This window comes from Micromys minutus, assembly GCF_963924665.1.
Source record: "Micromys minutus genome assembly, chromosome: 31".
Taxonomy (NCBI): domain Eukaryota; kingdom Metazoa; phylum Chordata; class Mammalia; order Rodentia; family Muridae; genus Micromys; species Micromys minutus.
In genome coordinates, this window is record NC_137966.1 from 15,089,454 (window position 1) to 15,106,544 (window position 17,091).

The 17,091-nt window shown below is 49.3% G+C and overlaps 1 protein-coding gene across 3 annotated transcripts in view; it reads right to left on the reverse strand.

Moving 5' to 3' along the window:
• The window catches only part of UNKL (unk like zinc finger), a 38,873-nt gene that overhangs the window by 4,098 nt on the left and 17,684 nt on the right, over window positions 1–17,091 (reverse strand). For 2 of the 3 annotated variants that reach the window (XM_080942188.1, XM_080942186.1), the window contains exons 6-10: window positions 16,168–16,285; window positions 14,602–14,686; window positions 13,321–13,403; window positions 11,246–11,305; window positions 8,602–8,779 (exon numbers count right to left, since the gene is read on the reverse strand). In XM_080942188.1, coding sequence (XP_080798314.1) covers window positions 8,602–8,779; window positions 11,246–11,305; window positions 13,321–13,403; window positions 14,602–14,686; window positions 16,168–16,285 — 524 coding nt within the window. Of the gene's footprint in view, window positions 1–5,476; window positions 5,611–8,601; window positions 8,780–11,245; window positions 11,306–13,320; window positions 13,404–14,601; window positions 14,687–16,167; window positions 16,286–17,091 lie in introns of those variants that run through there. The other variant, XM_080942187.1, reaches the window with a different exon arrangement.

The following is a 17,091-nucleotide window of genomic DNA, read 5'->3' on the forward strand; positions in this document are numbered from 1 at the left end:
AAATTTTACAGGAGGTCAATTCTGACAGGAAAATGGTTCTGAAGCCATGTCAGGTTGAAGATAATGAATTCTGATACCTTGAAGACCTAAGGCCAGGACTTGAGCCCCAAAATAGTCTTTTCAGAGGCAGAAGTTGCTGGGTGTGATAGAACACACCTATAAGTCCAGTACTACAGAAGCTAAGGCAGGAGAATCACTAAGTTTGAGGCTGATTTAGTCTACAAAGTGAGTTTCAGGAGCAGGATGAGATCCGGACACATCTTCACTGCCAGTGCAGGGTTGCCGTTCAGGGAATGTGTAATGGAGAAGTTGGCACTCTGTGGATGGCCTCCCCATCCAAGGGGAGGGAGGAGGGACAGGACTGACTGGCTGTAGGAACATGCCTGTGGGTTGTGTCACATTCTCAATATATCAATACAGTCATAGTGCAACTTAAGTATGTTTTAAGTATGTAGGAATACTGCTCTGAGAAGCAATAGGACTGCAGCTGCCACTACTGTCTGTCACTGTGTCTGTGACTACTGTCTCTCCCATCATTCTGAGTCTTCACAGTACATCTATGTGGTTCAGTCTATCTCCACTGTTGGCTAAGGTCCCTTCAGTCCCCAAGAACTCTGAGTTCGACTTCAAGATAACATACATACTGTGGTGTTGTACGCTTGTAACCCTAGCAACTGGGAAGTCAAGACAGAAGGATTGTGAATTCCAGGTTAGCCTGGGCTATGCTGCAAGCTCAAAAAACAAAGCAATCAACAACAAACCCCCAAACTTTCCCTGCAGGCCCCTTGCTGGAGACAAAGGACCTCTCCACAGCAGAGTGACAGACAGCTCCTAGACTATAAGGAAACTTCTCTGTACCAGGGCTGCATAAAACTCCAGGGACCACTGTTTGTCTTTAACTGTCTAGCATGTCACCACATCCTCTAGGTCATGTCCATTAGTCATATGAAAAGGCTCAGGCGAAACTGTCACTGCTCAGTTAGTGGCATTTAGGTGGCTAGAACACTCTTACTGCTCAAGAGTGAGTCTCTACCCACAGAGCCAGACACATCCTAGCTAGGGCAAGAATGCAGGAAAGCACATCTATTACAAAGTGAAGGAGGGAGAGGCGGGGCCAGTGCACTAGATCAACTCACAGTAAGGAGTGGCTTGGAATACAAATGACTATAATCTGAGAGAGCCAGAGGGTGACACTGCACAGTCCCTGCTGCACTTCAGAGTTATGGGAACCTATATAGTGCACACTTGAGCCCAAACCCAGCCACACCACCCTTTCCCAGTCTCTGTGCTTCTCATTCTTAGGACCAGTGAGCACTGCTCAGCTTCATGGTGACCATCAAAGCCAAAGGCAGATCACACCTCTCCTGAGGAATGTTTCTCAGTGGCTCCAAGAAGAAGCTGGATGCTCTTGACTCCTGAGAAACATCTCATAGCAGTGTGGCACCTATCATTCTTGTGCCAACCAGAGTGGCCCAGTCTGTGGCTTACTTAAGTAGCTTCTAAACTTATTCCTAAGCTGCTGGCACAGCTAGTTCCCAGCTCCACCTGACCTGCCCATGTCCCCCTCGTTACTGGAGCCATAAAAACACAAGAGTCTCAAGAGGAATCTTCAGAGGGCACTGAAGCCAAGATGCCAAAGCACCCAAGAGAAAACATTCCACTTTGTACTATGTGGCCAAGTAGTCAGAGTTCTACTCAGTGCAGAGGCCTCCACTCCTCAGGAGGCTGGGGTGAGAGAAATACATAGGTAACCAGCCTCAAAGACTAGCCATTCCAATAAGGCCTGAGTATAATTCAGAAGAGATAGGTGGAAGAGCTAGCAAGACCCTGAGGCCTGGGATGTGGGACTCCCAGCCTAGATACTGGACACCATGGACCCGACACCCTTAATGACAGGTGTTAGATTAGGAAAGCCTTTTTACACCACCCAGTGTAGGCTTAGGACACCAGTGACAAAATAAAGTATAGGTAAGATAGGGGTGTCCCACAATGCACTTCTGTAATCCCTTGATGCCCTCAGGACATGGGAACCAGGCACTAGTGTGACAACTGACTAAAGAAAATCACAAGGAAAGAAAACACAAGTTGCTAGAAAGAAACGCTCTGCCATCAGAGAGCAAATGCAGAAGGAAAGCAGGCCACCATGCCAATGCTGATTAACATAGGCATAGGCCTCCTGCTGCAGGTTTCCTGATTCCTCTATGTCTCCTCATGTTGGGCACCTGGGCCTGGCCAAGCTTCGGAGGTCTAAGCTTCTTGTACTAAGTACCTCCGGCTACACGAGACAGAGAGATGCCAGTGTTCTGGCCTTCCAGCTAATCAAGGACCATGGGTATCCTGGGCTTGAAGGGACCAAGGACCGCTTGGTGAGTAGCTTCAGCTCTGAAGTTCATTATCTCAATGTCTTGCAGGCCTCAAAAATCAAAGTGTGCACACCTGCCTGCACTCTTTCTATTGACTTAGGGAGTATTTCCAAGGTTCTTGGGGCTTCAGTTCTTCCTGGGCATGTGACTCCATGAATCCTGACTCAGTCTCCACTGTCACAATCCTGTTCCCTACGTGAGTCCATGTTTCCTCTTAGAAGGACACCATCACTACTATCACTGCATAAGGGCCTACTCTAATGACCTTATCTCGATTGATTTGATGACCAAGAGCCAATGAGGACACGTTCACAATGTGTCCTCCGATGCTGATAACTGAACTTGTGCCTCACACAATCTAGACAAATACTTTACCACTCAACTGAATCCCCTACTACTAAACTAAATTCATCTTTGGGGGCGGGGATACAATTTAAGCCACAAAAAAAGGGATACTATCTGGGTACACCCCCTTACATGTCTGCCCCATGGACTCCAGGCCCTGCCCTCCACTCACAGAACTGCTGGCCCCTTGCTGTGAGCGCATGCCAAGCTGGGCTACCTTGTATGTCCCCAGCTCATCTTCCTCTGTTGTCACCTTTGCTGTTTCCTACTCCTCTCGTCCTCACACCCTTTCCTTTGCCCTCTAGATCCTTCTGTTCATCTGCCTTTTGCAAGGTACTTGTTTCTACAGAGCGCCCTGTTCCCGACCTAGCCCACCTCACTGCATCCCACTCCTGTAGCTTCTCTCTGAGAGCCTTGCAGCCTTTGCCACAGCCTGGTCACAGCCTAGACAGTGACTTCTGAGCCCTACTTTAAGGCCCCCAGACCTTAGCACAACTGACTCCGTGACAGAAGTACCATGCATGTCTTAAAACCCAGCAGAAAGGCAGCAAAATCCAAACCTCCCAAATGAGAAAAAAAGACCTCACCTATCAAAGGGCACAGTTCTGGGAAAGTCCCCGAATGTGCTAAGCCGCCTTCTGGTTTCCACAGCTCTGCTTCTGGCTAACTGTTCTTGCTAATAACTAAGGTGTGTCAACCCAGGACATGGTTTTTGTGCTTAAAAGCCCACCCTGACAGACAGCCAGGGCTTCACGGTGACATTCTGTCTCAAAAAAACCAAACAAGCAGCCCACTCTAAGAAAGGCCTGGGACTGCACTTAACCCTCAACACCCAGTGTAGTTGCCAGGTGGCTGATAAAGACTTTCTACTGATATAAACCCATGGTGAAGAAGTCTCTGGTTCTCCCTCACAGCACCGCGTACTCCATCCCACCCCCAGGATCTCTCATCTCTCAGTTTGCTGTGGAGAGAAGCATGCTTCAAGGTCTCTTCTTCAGTGAGAGCAAGCTAAGCACGGCTCCTTTTCTCAGCCCAACACCAGCTAAGACCCAAGTCAGTTTTCATGGCTCCCATCATCCATCTCTGGCCATCCCTGCACTGCTACAGCCTGCAGAACAAGCCTTGTCTTGGATGGAGTTCTAACCTCTCAAGCCTGAGGCCCTTGGTGAGGTAGCCAAAGCGTCCTGATGGGGTCTTTCCTGGCCACAGTCCTTCATGAGCTACTGCTGAGCATGTCCCACTAGTCCCAGATCTCATCAGCCTCCAAGTCCTGTGTGCTGATTCACTAAATCTGAACAGAGCTGGCCGAAGTAGGCAGACTGAGGATGTGTTCCAATCCTTCCTCACAGTGACCTGCCCTCTGCTGTTCCCGGTGCAGAGGCACCAGCCCATCATCCTCTATACCTGGTTTGGAGCAGGGAGGTCATCCAGGAGTTCCAACCTGGACTGGCAGCCTCTGTACCTAAAGCCTGGGAAAATTAAGTGAGAAACAGTTCCCCTGTTCTAGTAGTGCCCTTGGCGAAGTTGCAAAAACTCATTTTTAAGAACAAAGGAGTAAAGAAAGGCATGGAGTGGGAAGCTGTCTTCCCTGGTCAGGGTCTCTGTGGCCCAGCGGAGCCCCAGATTCTAAGGCAGCCCTGCACTACACAGCTGCAAACAACCACATACAGCTCAGAACCTCGCTGCAATTCACCCAACTTAGCACAGGGTATGAGCCACTGCCCCAGAACCCAGCAAGATATCAAAAGGGGAATGTCTGGGGAAGCCTCTGGGCCCTGTCCCCTGTCCGCCTTAATTCAGAGCCCAAGGTCCCAAGAGGCTACCCCACTCTTTTGCATATAGGAACCATCCTACACCCTAGTCAACCAAGCTCTCCTCTCTAACCACACTAAACCTAATGCTCCACAATGGTCACACCCAGTACTTCTGAGTCAGGCTTAAAAGGAAGAACCAACTTAGAAAAAGATAGAAATCTAGGTGAGCCTCCTTACATAAACTGCAAGTGTTTGAAGGCCAGGCTGTGCCTCCTGACCCAGAACTAGCTCCACCAAATGACCTGAAGCCATCTGGACCTCAACAGCAACTGCAGAGACCTGCTAAGTATTGTCCCAGGAATCATCCGTTTCCAATATGACACAGCACATTCAAAAGATGCTGCCATGCTCTAGGGTCAGGAATATATGAAGTGACAAACCACACGAACTGCTAGAAGGACTTAAAGGCAAGACAGGATGAAAACCTTCTCTATTTGCAGTTACAGAACAGAGGAGCACCAACAACCAGTGTATCTTTACTCTGAACTGGGATAGTTAGAGGAACTGGGGGTACCAATCCACAAGGGAGAAGAAACACAAGCTGCAGGGGGCCACAGGGGTCTGAGTAAGCAGCACCAACAACATTTAAAAGCAGGCACATGAGTTAACCTCCTTCTGCAGCCTGAAAAATTCGGCATAGATCTCATGATCTCACTGTCAGAAAGGTACATGGTTTCCGGGGAACATGCACCCTGAGGGACATGCATTTTGAAGGGAAATGAGCTGATGGGATGCGCACCAAGACCTTCACCTGGGCAGGGGTACACTTAGAAGGAAAACTACCTGGGGTTACTTCACCTGGGGGTACGCTGGCCGACCAGGACGATCTTAGAGGGAGACGCGCGTCAAGAGGGGACCACTTGAGTAGTTGCGCGCTAAGGGAGACACCACCTGGGAGGATGTGAGTATAAGCCCCCTGGGGAACCCGCGCCGGAGGTGGGGGAGGACGCACACCTGGGAAGGAGGGAGGACGCATGCTCGTTCCAAAGCGCCGAGAAATGACGACCCACAACTCGGTGCTGGGCTGACGCGAGACCGGGATCTGCCGCAGCCACTGTCAATGCTGACTCATACCCTCTGCAGCCCAGGCCGGCTGTCCGTCACTGAGGATTCAAACCTGCCTGGTTCGCGCTCCGCCTTCACCAGTCGCTGGCCCCGCCCACTCACGCTTTGCACCCTGCCCTCGGGGCACCAAGCCACGCCCCCTGCCTACCAAGGTGTGCAAGAGCAGCCAGGTTTCGGCTGAAGGCCGGATTCACAGAGGGGGAGGGGCGAAGCCCGCGGAAGGGTGGGGGCTGGGAGCAAAGTGACAGAGCGGGCAATGGAGAGGGTGAGCTTAGGGAGCGCTCAGGGGCTGAGTCCTCCGCAGTCAAGAACCGGAGGCAGCCTCACACTAAATACCAGAAACCGGAGCGGCTGCCTCTGCACCTCTTAAATGAGCAGGCCTTGCACTTGGCTTCATTTAAATGAAAGAAAACTGCACCACAAAGACATTGCACTCCAGTCTACCCCACTCCTCAGCCCCAGCCCTCTAAAACTGGAAGAAAAAGGTCGAGCTGGAGCATGTGGGTCAGGCTGGCTATTGGGTGGAGGCAAGGACTGAGTGCCTAGGAGCCATGGATACCCATCACTGGGAAGAGAGCCCACTGACTCCTTGTGTCAGGCAATGCTGAGGATGGAAACCTTACAGAAGAGAATGGTTCAAGACAGGAAGGGTCTTGATACAAAAGTCATCCTCCTGCCCCAGCTTCTCAAGCACTGAGGTTGCAGTACTCATCTAGATTCACATACAACCTTAGCTAGCAGGGTCGATGCTGTGTAAGTCTAAATTCTAGAGGGTTCTTCAGAAGGTGAAACAGACCCACACAGAACCCCCATGGAACTTAAGTCTCCCGGTGGAGAAAGAGATCACACTAGCCACAAGATTATGTAGTGATTTAGAAAACTGATCTGAGGTAGAACAGAAGAGTGAAATCAGGTTGGAAAGGTACTGAGGGCACAGACTACAGCCAAGAAACTCCTCCGTAGGCAGCCTCGGTAGCACATCTCCAGCTCCAAGATTCCCTAGTAGTCCTCATGTAATACAGGACTCTTTAATGTCCCTTAAGGTGGTGAAGGGAACTAACTCTCTGCCAGCACCGGGGCATCATTTCCAACCTACATCCAATGTGGGACTCTAGCTGGCCCACATGGATAGAGCTTGTGCTGTCTTGTGGGATGCTGAGTAACACATCTGCATGTCCTCTAGGTGGGCTTGCCACTTTGCTACTTGTACGTCAATACAGACACCTATATTCTGGGTCCCTAGGCAGCATAACCTTCCCAAGGCTACAGGGCTTACCTTCCTAGTTCCATACCTCTAAAATCACCACGGGCAATTTGTGCATGTAGTGCAGACATGTATTTAGGCAAACTCATATACATAAAATAAAAACAATTTACACCTTAAAAAAAAAAGTTAGGCCTGGGTCAACTAGGCCCTGGTGACCACAGAATGATAAGGAAGAGCAGAGTGGGACTGTTTTCAGTTAAGGAAAGGTATAACAATAATATATAGGCCTTCAGCCCCAAACCATACAGAGCAAACAGGAATGACGCTTCGCAAAAGGCAAAGATTAAAGAAATGCTTGTGTCTGATGATGAGGAAGAGATTTCTCCTAAAGCAGAAAAGGCTTATGTCCAGAGCGAACAGGGACGGGTTAAAGGTAAAACCGATAAAGTGGAGAAGCACAGGCAGGAAGAACAACAAAGAGGACAGAGGAAAAGCTGTGCAGAAAGAACTAAGCAGGATCTGTTAGAAGAGATGAAAACACGGCATGAATTAACACAAAGAGCTGAGCGGGTAAATGAGGAGGATGCGAATCATGGTAGAGAAACCGCCCTGGAAAACTGAACTCCATTCTGAAGAAACAGAAAGGGAAAGGGTGGTGACATCGTTAGGCTGCGTCCTGATGATTAGGGGCATCGGTTTCTGGAGTCAAGGTTAATCTTCACAGGCAGAATATCTAATTTCTTCTTTTCCTCTCTTCTCCTCCCCCTCCCCATTTTTTGAATATTTAAGATGGTTGTGAGCCACCATGTGGTTGCTGGGATTTGAACTCAGGACCTCTGGAAGAGCAGTCAGTGCTCTTAACCACTGAGCCATCTCTCCAGCCCCTTTTCCTCTCTTTGAACACGTGAGCAACTGTCACAAACCAAATCCAACCAGCAGCCAGCCAACTAGCCTCTTCTACTGGGGCCCTAGAATTTATATACCCTCCGAAAAGTCCACAGAATTCCAAACATCACATACTTGCAAAAACCACCTGCAGCTTGCAAAATCACACCCCTGCTAGAGCACAAGGCAAATCATAAGTCAGTTGCTGTGGAGAATCTGAAACAGCTCTATATCCCACTTGAGATTGAAATAAAAACATATTCTTGTAACGTTTCTGCATTTTCAAAGAAACCAAAATTCTCATTACAACCTGTGTCAGCTAGGCCCTTGTAACCCCAGACCTCAGCAGCTCAGAGCATGTCACCTGTGATTCACAAGCACCTGTGAGCAGTGTATCCAGGGGTCCCTCACTGCTCTTGGCCTCAGCCTGTCTGCTTAACTCATCCAGCCTTTCTGCCCAGGTTCTTGGCTCTGTTCAGGTCCTGATACACCATCCTAGCCCAGCTACTGTGACACTGGTCCTCCCTCAGTGAATGAATGACTCCTAGGTACTAAAAAGGGTCCACTAAGCTGGCTGCTTCTGAAGCTGTGTTTACCCGTCCCAGGCTCCATTACAACTCTCCCCCTGACCCTGCCAACACCTGGCCTTTAGTTCATCATGGTTTCTAGTTCCATTTCTCCCAAGCCTCATTTTCTAGTTGCCTCTGGGACAGAAAGTCCACTTGACACGATTCTTTGGTGTTGTAGGCAGTATATGATGTGGGCTCCACGTATCCTGCACTCCTGAGCAGCACATGGCATTGAGTGGTTCACACCGAGAAATAACAAAAGCATGAAGCCTCTGGCTTTTCTAAGGAGCAGCGCATCCTGAGCATCTACAACACAGCGCAAAAGGTGCACAGGAAAACAAGTGTGGACTCACCTATAACCGCCTCCACAGTGTTGCCAGCTGGATCCAGTGGGAGGGTGCGGGCAGGGAGGGTAGGCAGTGTGGTGGGGGAGGAGCTACCCGAGCCAGTGCTGGATGCGAGGCTAGACGCCACACTGGAGCTTATGCTGGGGGCCAGTGGGTGAACCACTGAGAACACAGCGAGGTGGTTCTGTTAAAAAACACAAACAAACTGTTGGGAGCACAGCAGCAGCAGCAGCAGCAGCAGCACAGATGGATGGGCTGCCAATTTACACAGTGTAGCATGTAAAGACAGACAACACTTCATAGTGTTCACTATCATGCACTGACCACAACAGGCTGCCTTGCTGTCACTCAGACAAACACATCTGGAAAGTTTCTGTCTGTTGACAAAACCTACCCGGCAGGCACAACCCTTGACAGGCCAGTGGCTGGGGGCATGCTGACCCTTTTCTCCGGCCTCCCAGGAGCCTCTCTGCCCCTCCCCAGTTATCACCCAAAGATCTGAGAAGTGAAAAATGAGGAAACTGGCACCACTTCCATCTGACAGACAACAGATAAAACAGGTCAGAGTATGTGAAACAGGGTCCCAGGCTAGAATCAGAGAACACAGCAGCACAGCTGGGGGTCCTCAGCATGTCTCCATACAATGGACACTTACATGAGATGAACCACGTGACCAGTACGTGACCAGACCACACATCACATCTGGAGACCAACAGCTTAAGAGGTATCCCCATCATGCGGATACATGTACAGAAGCTGTTGGTATCTGCGCTGCCTCTCAGCCACTGCTTTTACCATTGGGCCCAGTCAGTCAAGCTGAAGTCCATTCTAGGACAACTGAGGGGCCAGCATTCTGGGTCATAATCACTACAGTCCCTCTACCTGTCTATCATAAACTTCAGTCTTCACCTAAGTACAATACCACTAGGAACACATACACCTCTTCCTTGATAAGAGGAGAACATGTTACCTCCATAGACTGTGTTTAGTAGAAAAGAAGCTTCTGGCCTAAAATCCTAGGAAGAATCTGTGTTCTGTCACTGTGAATTAAGTTGTTCTTCCTAAGGACCCAGGTTTGGTTCCCAGCATCCACATGGCAGCTCAATAACCATCAGTAACACCAATTTCTAGGGATCCAACATCCTCCTGTGGCCTCTGTGGATACCAGTTATGCATACTATGCATAGGCAGACAAAAACCATCCCTACACAGACAATAAACAGTACAAATTAAAACACAACCAAAAACACCTTCCTGGACTTTAAACCAGAGACCAAGAATGCAGAGACCTTGAAAGCTGGTACAATGTCATTGCCAAGCCATCCACACAGTAGGTCTGAGGGCTGGCTGCCTAAATATTGTGAGAACAGCAGCAGTATTAACTGGGTTTCAGGACACCAGGGCCCCATCTGGGAACTGACACACAGCCTGGGGACCTGGACCTGCCAAGGGCACTGAGGCACCACCCCCCATCCTTCCCAGATGTAGGGGGACAGTCACACCTGGGGTTCTCTCGTCCGTGCATGGCCTTACCATGACAGACACTGACAAGGCCCCTCCAATCACACCAGCAGAGGACATGCCCTTCTCTCCTAGGTAAAGGTTCCAGGAGACTGCCTGACCCAAATTAATAACATCATCATGTTCTTTCCACTCCAGGCCACAATGGCCACAAATGTACAACCACAATGGGTCAACCTGAGTTTTCAGTAAAAGGCAGACAGGGCCAGAGAGACATCAACAAGGGACAGGATGCCTCCTCCACAGGCAACTTTATTACCTGGCTTTTCTCCCTCCTTCCTTCTTTTCTTTTTTGTTGCTAAAATATACACAGGCTAAAACTAATAATTTTAACCATTCTGGTTTTTATTAATGTTAATTCCTGGGGACGAGTGTGTGCATGGACACTTGTGTGTGCAGGTCAGAGGACAATGTGTGGTAGTCAGTTTTCTCCTTTAACCTTGTGGATCTCAGGGATGAAACCCAGGTCACAACTTGCCAAGAGCTAGAATTATCCGACAGGAGGGAACCTCAATAGAAAACTTGTTTCCAGATCTAGGGCATTTTCTTTATTATTATTTTTTTAATGACTTGCATGTATTTTATGTGCACTGGTGTTTTGCCTTCATGTCTGTCAGATCCCCTGGAACTAGAATTTCAGACAGTTGTGAGCTGCCACGTACATGCTGGAAACAAAACCAGGTCCTCTGATGGCGGAGGGCCCAGCCCATTGTGGGTGGTGCCAAACCTAGGTAGGTAGGAAACAATTTTGGGGGGAGGGATTAAAGGAAAGGTTTCTTTGTGAAGCCCTGGCTGTCTTGGAATTAGCTCTGTAGAACAGGCTGGCCCTGGAGTCACAGAGATCTAGAGATCTGCCTGTCTCTGCCTCCCAAATGCTGGAACTGAAGATGGGCACTGCTCTGCCACCAGGCTTAAATATTTTTAGTAATAAAACAAAGGACATGTGAATACGAACAAAAGATAAAAATAATTACAGAACAAGCAGGCACTGGGCCTGGGGCTGAGCTCAGCAGTAGAGTAAGACATGCAGTGTGCAGAAAGGCCTAACAGAAAGCCACACTATGCTGTCCAGCCACACGCAACAGCACAGCACAGCACATACAGCACAGCCAGTGTCCCAGAACTGTACCTGCTTGCTGTCCTCAGGAGCTTTCTGGCTGCCCTCAGAAGGGGAATCTTTCCGTTTGGCCTGCAACAGAAGGATCGCTCAGATTAGAAAGGCAAGGAGACGTCTTCTGAAAACCTACACTTTGCTTAGAATTTAGAAAATGCTGGAGTTGGTGTGCTGGCCCAAAGCAGGAGATCATGAGTTTGAGGTCAACCTAAGCCATTAAGATCTCATCTTAAAAAATTAAAAACAAAAACAATAGTCAACAACCCCACAAAACAAAACCCCGACAAAGTGTTTCCACAGCTCCTGTCCACTGGTACCAAAGTCCTGCCCACACTTGGATCACTCAGGACTGACAGTCCTTGGCACATGTACTAAGAGCCTAGGAGGTCATTCAATAAAAAGGCCTGGGCAAGGGCATGTGAATTCACTGCATTAGACAGGCCCTCGTGTGAAGTGGTCAAACTCAGGGGCATTGTGCTGGGAACTAGAACCAAGAGTCCTGGTCTTTTGCTTGACCCAACAACACTGAAGCTGACTGCACAGGAATGTGGGTATTGCCCAAGGGAGGCTGTGGCGGTCTGACAGTTTTGCCCTCATAGATTCGTGTTTGAATGATTAGCCATAGGGAGTGACACTATCAGGAGGTGTGGCCTTGTTGGAGGAAGTGTGTCACTGTGTAGGAGGGCTTTGAGGTCTCTTATGCTCTGGCTCCTCAGTGTGGAATCTAGTATCCTCCTGGCAGCCAGCAAATCAAAATACAGAACTCTTGGCTCCTCCAGCACCATGTCTGCCCACACACTGCCACGATCCCACCATGATGATAATGCACTGAACCTTTGAACCTGTAAGCCAGCCTCAATTAAATGTTGTTCTTTGTAAGATTTGCCTTGGTCATGGTGTCTGTTCACAGCAATGAAACCCAAACTAAGATGGACCCAGCTGTGCCTTCTAGAAGGAGAGGAGCTTCCAGCATTTAAAGTGGCCCTGTGAGGGTTTTGTGACAATTCCAAGAGAAGTGGCAAGTTCTGGGCATATACAGTGCCTGCAGGGTTCCAGGCAAAGCAGAAAAGAATGTAGAGATGATTGATGCCTCCACAGCGCCCCCCTCCACTCAGAGGGGCCCTCACGACACCTCAACGACACCAGTGGCAGAGCATCACAGACTGGGGCCTCCTGTGTTCAGAGCAGGAGAGGACATCTGCTGCACCTAGGACACATAAGGACCCTGCCCTATCAGTCCTCCTCAGGTAGAAGGACCAAAAGAACAAAAGTGACTAAACCCTAGACCACAAAGAGACATTTCCAGAGCCTCAGGGGTGTGTCAGTAGACTCGGGGTCCATCCAAGACAAGTGGCCTCAGCGAGAGAGACACCTGTAACAGCATGAGCTAAGCAGAGTAGCTCTGCTCAACAAATTCAGGGATATTTCTTTTCTCTCTCTCTTTTTTTTTAATAGTCTGTTTTTGTTTTGAAGATAGGGTTTCTGGAATTCACCCTGTAAACCAGGCTGGCCTCACACCCAGAGGTCTCCTACCTCTGCTCGTGAGTGCTGGGCATAAACTACCACTGCCCAGCAACCTCAGGACCATGTCACTGTTACTCAAAACAGTTTAGAACCAAACGCTATTTTTAAACATCCTGTCCTCATACTGGGATTGCTCCTCAGGGACATAACTCTAGTGGCTGACTCTGGCATGGACAGGAAGTGGTTTCTAAGTCAGAGAACTAGCCATCCTCATCACACTCATAAGATATTGGAAGCTCCTCCCCCAAAGCATGGGAGTGTTGAGTAACAGACTGAAGATGCTGCATCAGATACCATTTGTTGATGATGTTCACCTAGGACTGACAGCCCAAGGGATCTGCAAAAATGAGGAAAACAAGGCACTGGACCCCTGCTAAAGCCAAATCTCACAAGCCAGCACAGCAGGGACATGTCTTGCTCCAGCCCAGGGCAAGAATATGACCACGGCTTTTCTAAAGTCTTTGAGAAGGAATCACAACTCTACATGTAGACTGCTTTCAACCACTCCACCCGGATACCCCCCATGGCTGTCCTCAGTGTGATCGAGCCAAGCAATGTCCACTTACACTTCCAGGCTGGCTGCTGTAAGCTGAGGTGCTGTTAGAAGTGAGTTCACGGCAGCTCCACTCATTCACCATTCCCAGGCTCTCTGCCAAGAAAAAAAAAGAGTAGCTGGCACCGAGGGGTTGCCAGCTGGACAGGTGGGGAGTATGGGTTGACATTGTAACCACTTCCCTTGTTCTGGATGGCAGGCCAGCCCACAGAGAGCCATATAATTTTTTAAAATATATATATATATTTTTTTTAGGGGCTGGAGAGGTAGCTCAATGTTTAGGAGCATTTGCTGCTCTTGCAGAGGACTTGGGTCCCCAGAACTAACATTTGTAACTCGTAACTATGTGTAACTCCAGTTCCAGGGAATGTAACACCTTCTGGCTTCAGCAGGCACCAGGCAGGCATGTAGTGCACATAAGTAAATGCAAACAAAACACACATGTGCATAAAAACAAGTAACTCTTTTAAGATGTGTATTCTGTGTGGGTGTTTGCGTGTGAGTACAGGTGCTCCCAGGGGCCTTGAGAGTGCATTAGATTCCCTGTGGTTGTGGGTCTCCTAATGTGGGTGCTGGGAACTCAGCGCCATACTGTGCAAAAGCAACACATGCCCTTAACCACCAAGCAATCTCTCTAGTCCCCAAATAGTGCTATTTGGACTCAATCATTTTTAACATGAACAACAGCATGTCAAGTGTGAACAAAAACAGCTGCCATTCCAACTGGAACAGAAAATGAAGCCTGAGCTTACAGCAACCTTATGACCACCAGACCCCAGACGCTAGGGCTGGGGAGCAGCTTGAGAGAATCAGTTACAAGCCTATGTAACAATTAGTGACCATCAGGGTCTGAGGCCAGATGGCCAAGCTCAATTAAGGATCGTGGTGCCTCCAGTTCAGGGACAGACAGTGACTCCACAAAGCCACTGACACTCAGTCCCACCAGGACAGCAGCTCAGGGTGTAGTGTAGTGAGCAGGTGACTAACAACAGACCCGTATCCCCAGGAGGCCTTGGGAGCAAGGGTCCTTTTAAGTTTCTCCAGTCTGGTCTGTCTTCAGCCGTCTGGCATGAGCCCTCCCCTCTCCCTGCCCCCAACCCAGCCATCTAACTGGGCATTACATTATTCCCAGATATGCCTGGTCCCCAGGTCAGTGTTGAAACACTGTTCTTTCCTCATCCTCAAGGATGGCTCTGGAGGAGCCAAAACTCAGTGGTGCTCTGCAGAGCTGCAGAATGAGATACCTGGTCACAGGGAGGCTGAGGTGGCCCCGGGTTGAAGGTTGTCTACTTACTCTCAATGTGTGCAAAGGCACAGAATGGACCCCGAGGGCAGTAGCCAGTTTGGCGCATATCGTTGCATTTTGTGGACTTGTAGATCTAGGAAGTCAGACAAAGCGAAGAGGCTTTAGTGACCTGTTTTCCGTGAGGAGCATAGCCGGTTGCTCAGAACACAGAAGCAGACAGACCGTGTGGCACTTCCAGCTGCAGAATAAATGGGCAGCGCCTCCAGAGGTCCACGCAAGGCCTGGTTCCCAGCACCAGAAGATGGTGGAGCATTGGCAAGGCAGGGCCTAGTGCAAGGGCCCCTGTAACTGAGATATGCTGATGACGGAGGATGGGATTCTCCAAATCCTTTTTTTTTTTTTTTTAAGATTGATTTATTTATTATATATAAGTACACTGTAGATCTCATAACAGATGGTTGTGAGCCACCATGTGGTTGCTGGGATTTGAACTCAGGACCTCTGGAAGAGCAGTCAGTGCTCTTAACTGCTGGATTCTTCAAATCTTTGAGCTACACAAACCTTTTCTTTCTAGAGATGGAAAGATGGCCACCATACTGTTTACCCCTGACGTCATTGGTCCTGAAAACCCTCCTCTCTGCAAAAAGTATCTGTCAGAGCCAAGCCTGCCTATCTGACCTCCAGACAATGACTACACTGGAAAAGGTATCTGTCGGCTATACAGCAGAAGCTCAGGCAATGCCTGTTCAGTAAGTACAAGCACAGAAGATACTATCTTATGACCAGACTGCCCACACTCACCATGGGGACCCGGGAAAGAACTCCAGAGACCAACATTTCCCCAGATACCAAACCACCACCACCCACTAAAGTGGCTCAGGCACAGCCCCCTGCACTAGCAAACTTACGCCTGCATACAGCCAGTGTGTCCTTTAGTTCCTCCAGCCTACGCCCACCTACCTGCAGACTCAGACGCCCAAGGACAGTTTGTTTGCTTACTTGTTTTTTTCTATTGATTAATGTATGTATTCACTGTATATCCCCATCACAGCCCCATTCAAACATTTCTTCCTCTGCTTATTCACTTAAATTGAAATCTGAAGGCACTCTGCTTGGTGACTGAACAGACAAAGAGAACTCATAAGGACAGGGCCGAACACCTATCTAGAATATTCCACAGGACAGACAGTCCTTCCCATCCATGTGGTGACCTTTAAACCCCTGAACACCCTCACTCGTGAGAGTCTGTTGCTCAGGAATAGGCAGTTCATCTCACATAGCTCTCAGGGTGGATCTGTGGGCTACACTTGACCAACTGGACCTCAGTAGGTATGAAAACAGGGTGCCCAGTGCCAGGGGAGTTGGAGGCACTCTCTAGTAAAGACTTTCCCTTCCTGGCTACAGGTCCTGTTCTGGGAGAGGGAAGTGTTCCCACTTCATGAGGCCTCCCTGCCTCCCTGCTCCCACCCTACATCCCTATTTCCTCCCAGGCCGATTTAATACATCTCATAGCATGTGGCCTTTCTGAGTTCCACATGCCCTTCCGGTGAGGATGCCACACCACAGCCAGCCCGAGTTGCTAGTTGTCCTGTCTGGGCCCTGACCAATGCCTACCTCGGGATGGAACTGCTGCTCCGTGCGGGAATGGCAGTACTGACAGCTGTCCCCACCGTCACACCGTGAGGGCTCACCCCACTCGTCACCATGCTTCACACTAGGGCAGGGTGTGGACCTACAACGGGAAGAGCACATACCCGTGTGCTCAGAACCTGGTTCCCAACACAGACGACAGAAGGCAAGTGAACCTACAGCGACCATGCTCCCAGCCCCCGCCCCAGGATGTAAAGACAAACAGGGTGAACTTGGGTGTCTACTCCCAAGCTGGGTGAACCTCTCCACAGGAGCCACATCTGCCCAGGGGCTCAGGGACCCACAGCAGGGCATGGGTGAGGTGGCCCAGGGTCCTGCCTTCTGTGACAAAGTAAAATCTGAGACTTGATGCTGTTTTCAAGACTCCAGTCAGGTTACACAACCACATTCCACACTCGGCCTGTGCTTTCTGACGACTTCATAGTCATTCAGTTTTGGTTTATAGTCAAAATTTCTACCTTTGGAGCTCATTTTTTTCCTTTACCCCCTTTTCCATCCTTTTTATGAGGCCAGGCAGTAGTGACAGCACCATTTATTTATATTATGGCTGGTTTTCTGTTCAGGTCTTTTGACCCTGAAGCTATTTGGGGAGCAGTGAGGTCACAAATCCACCATCTTTGTCTATCAGAAGAACAGTGGACGTGGGATTACTACAGAGAGGCGAGGATAGCCTTCTGCAAAGACAAGGTATATGCTGTAAGGAAATCTGTGGAGACTGAGGACCTGGGCCACTGTGAGTGCAGATACAAGCCCAAAGGAGGGAACAGTAATACAGAGAGGGGTGGCTGGAACAGAGTGGATAATGCTTTGGAAGATGGGGGACCATCAGCCTGATGAGACGCCAACCCAGAAGCAGGTAAAAAAAATCAGGAAGGTAAGGAGTTCAGC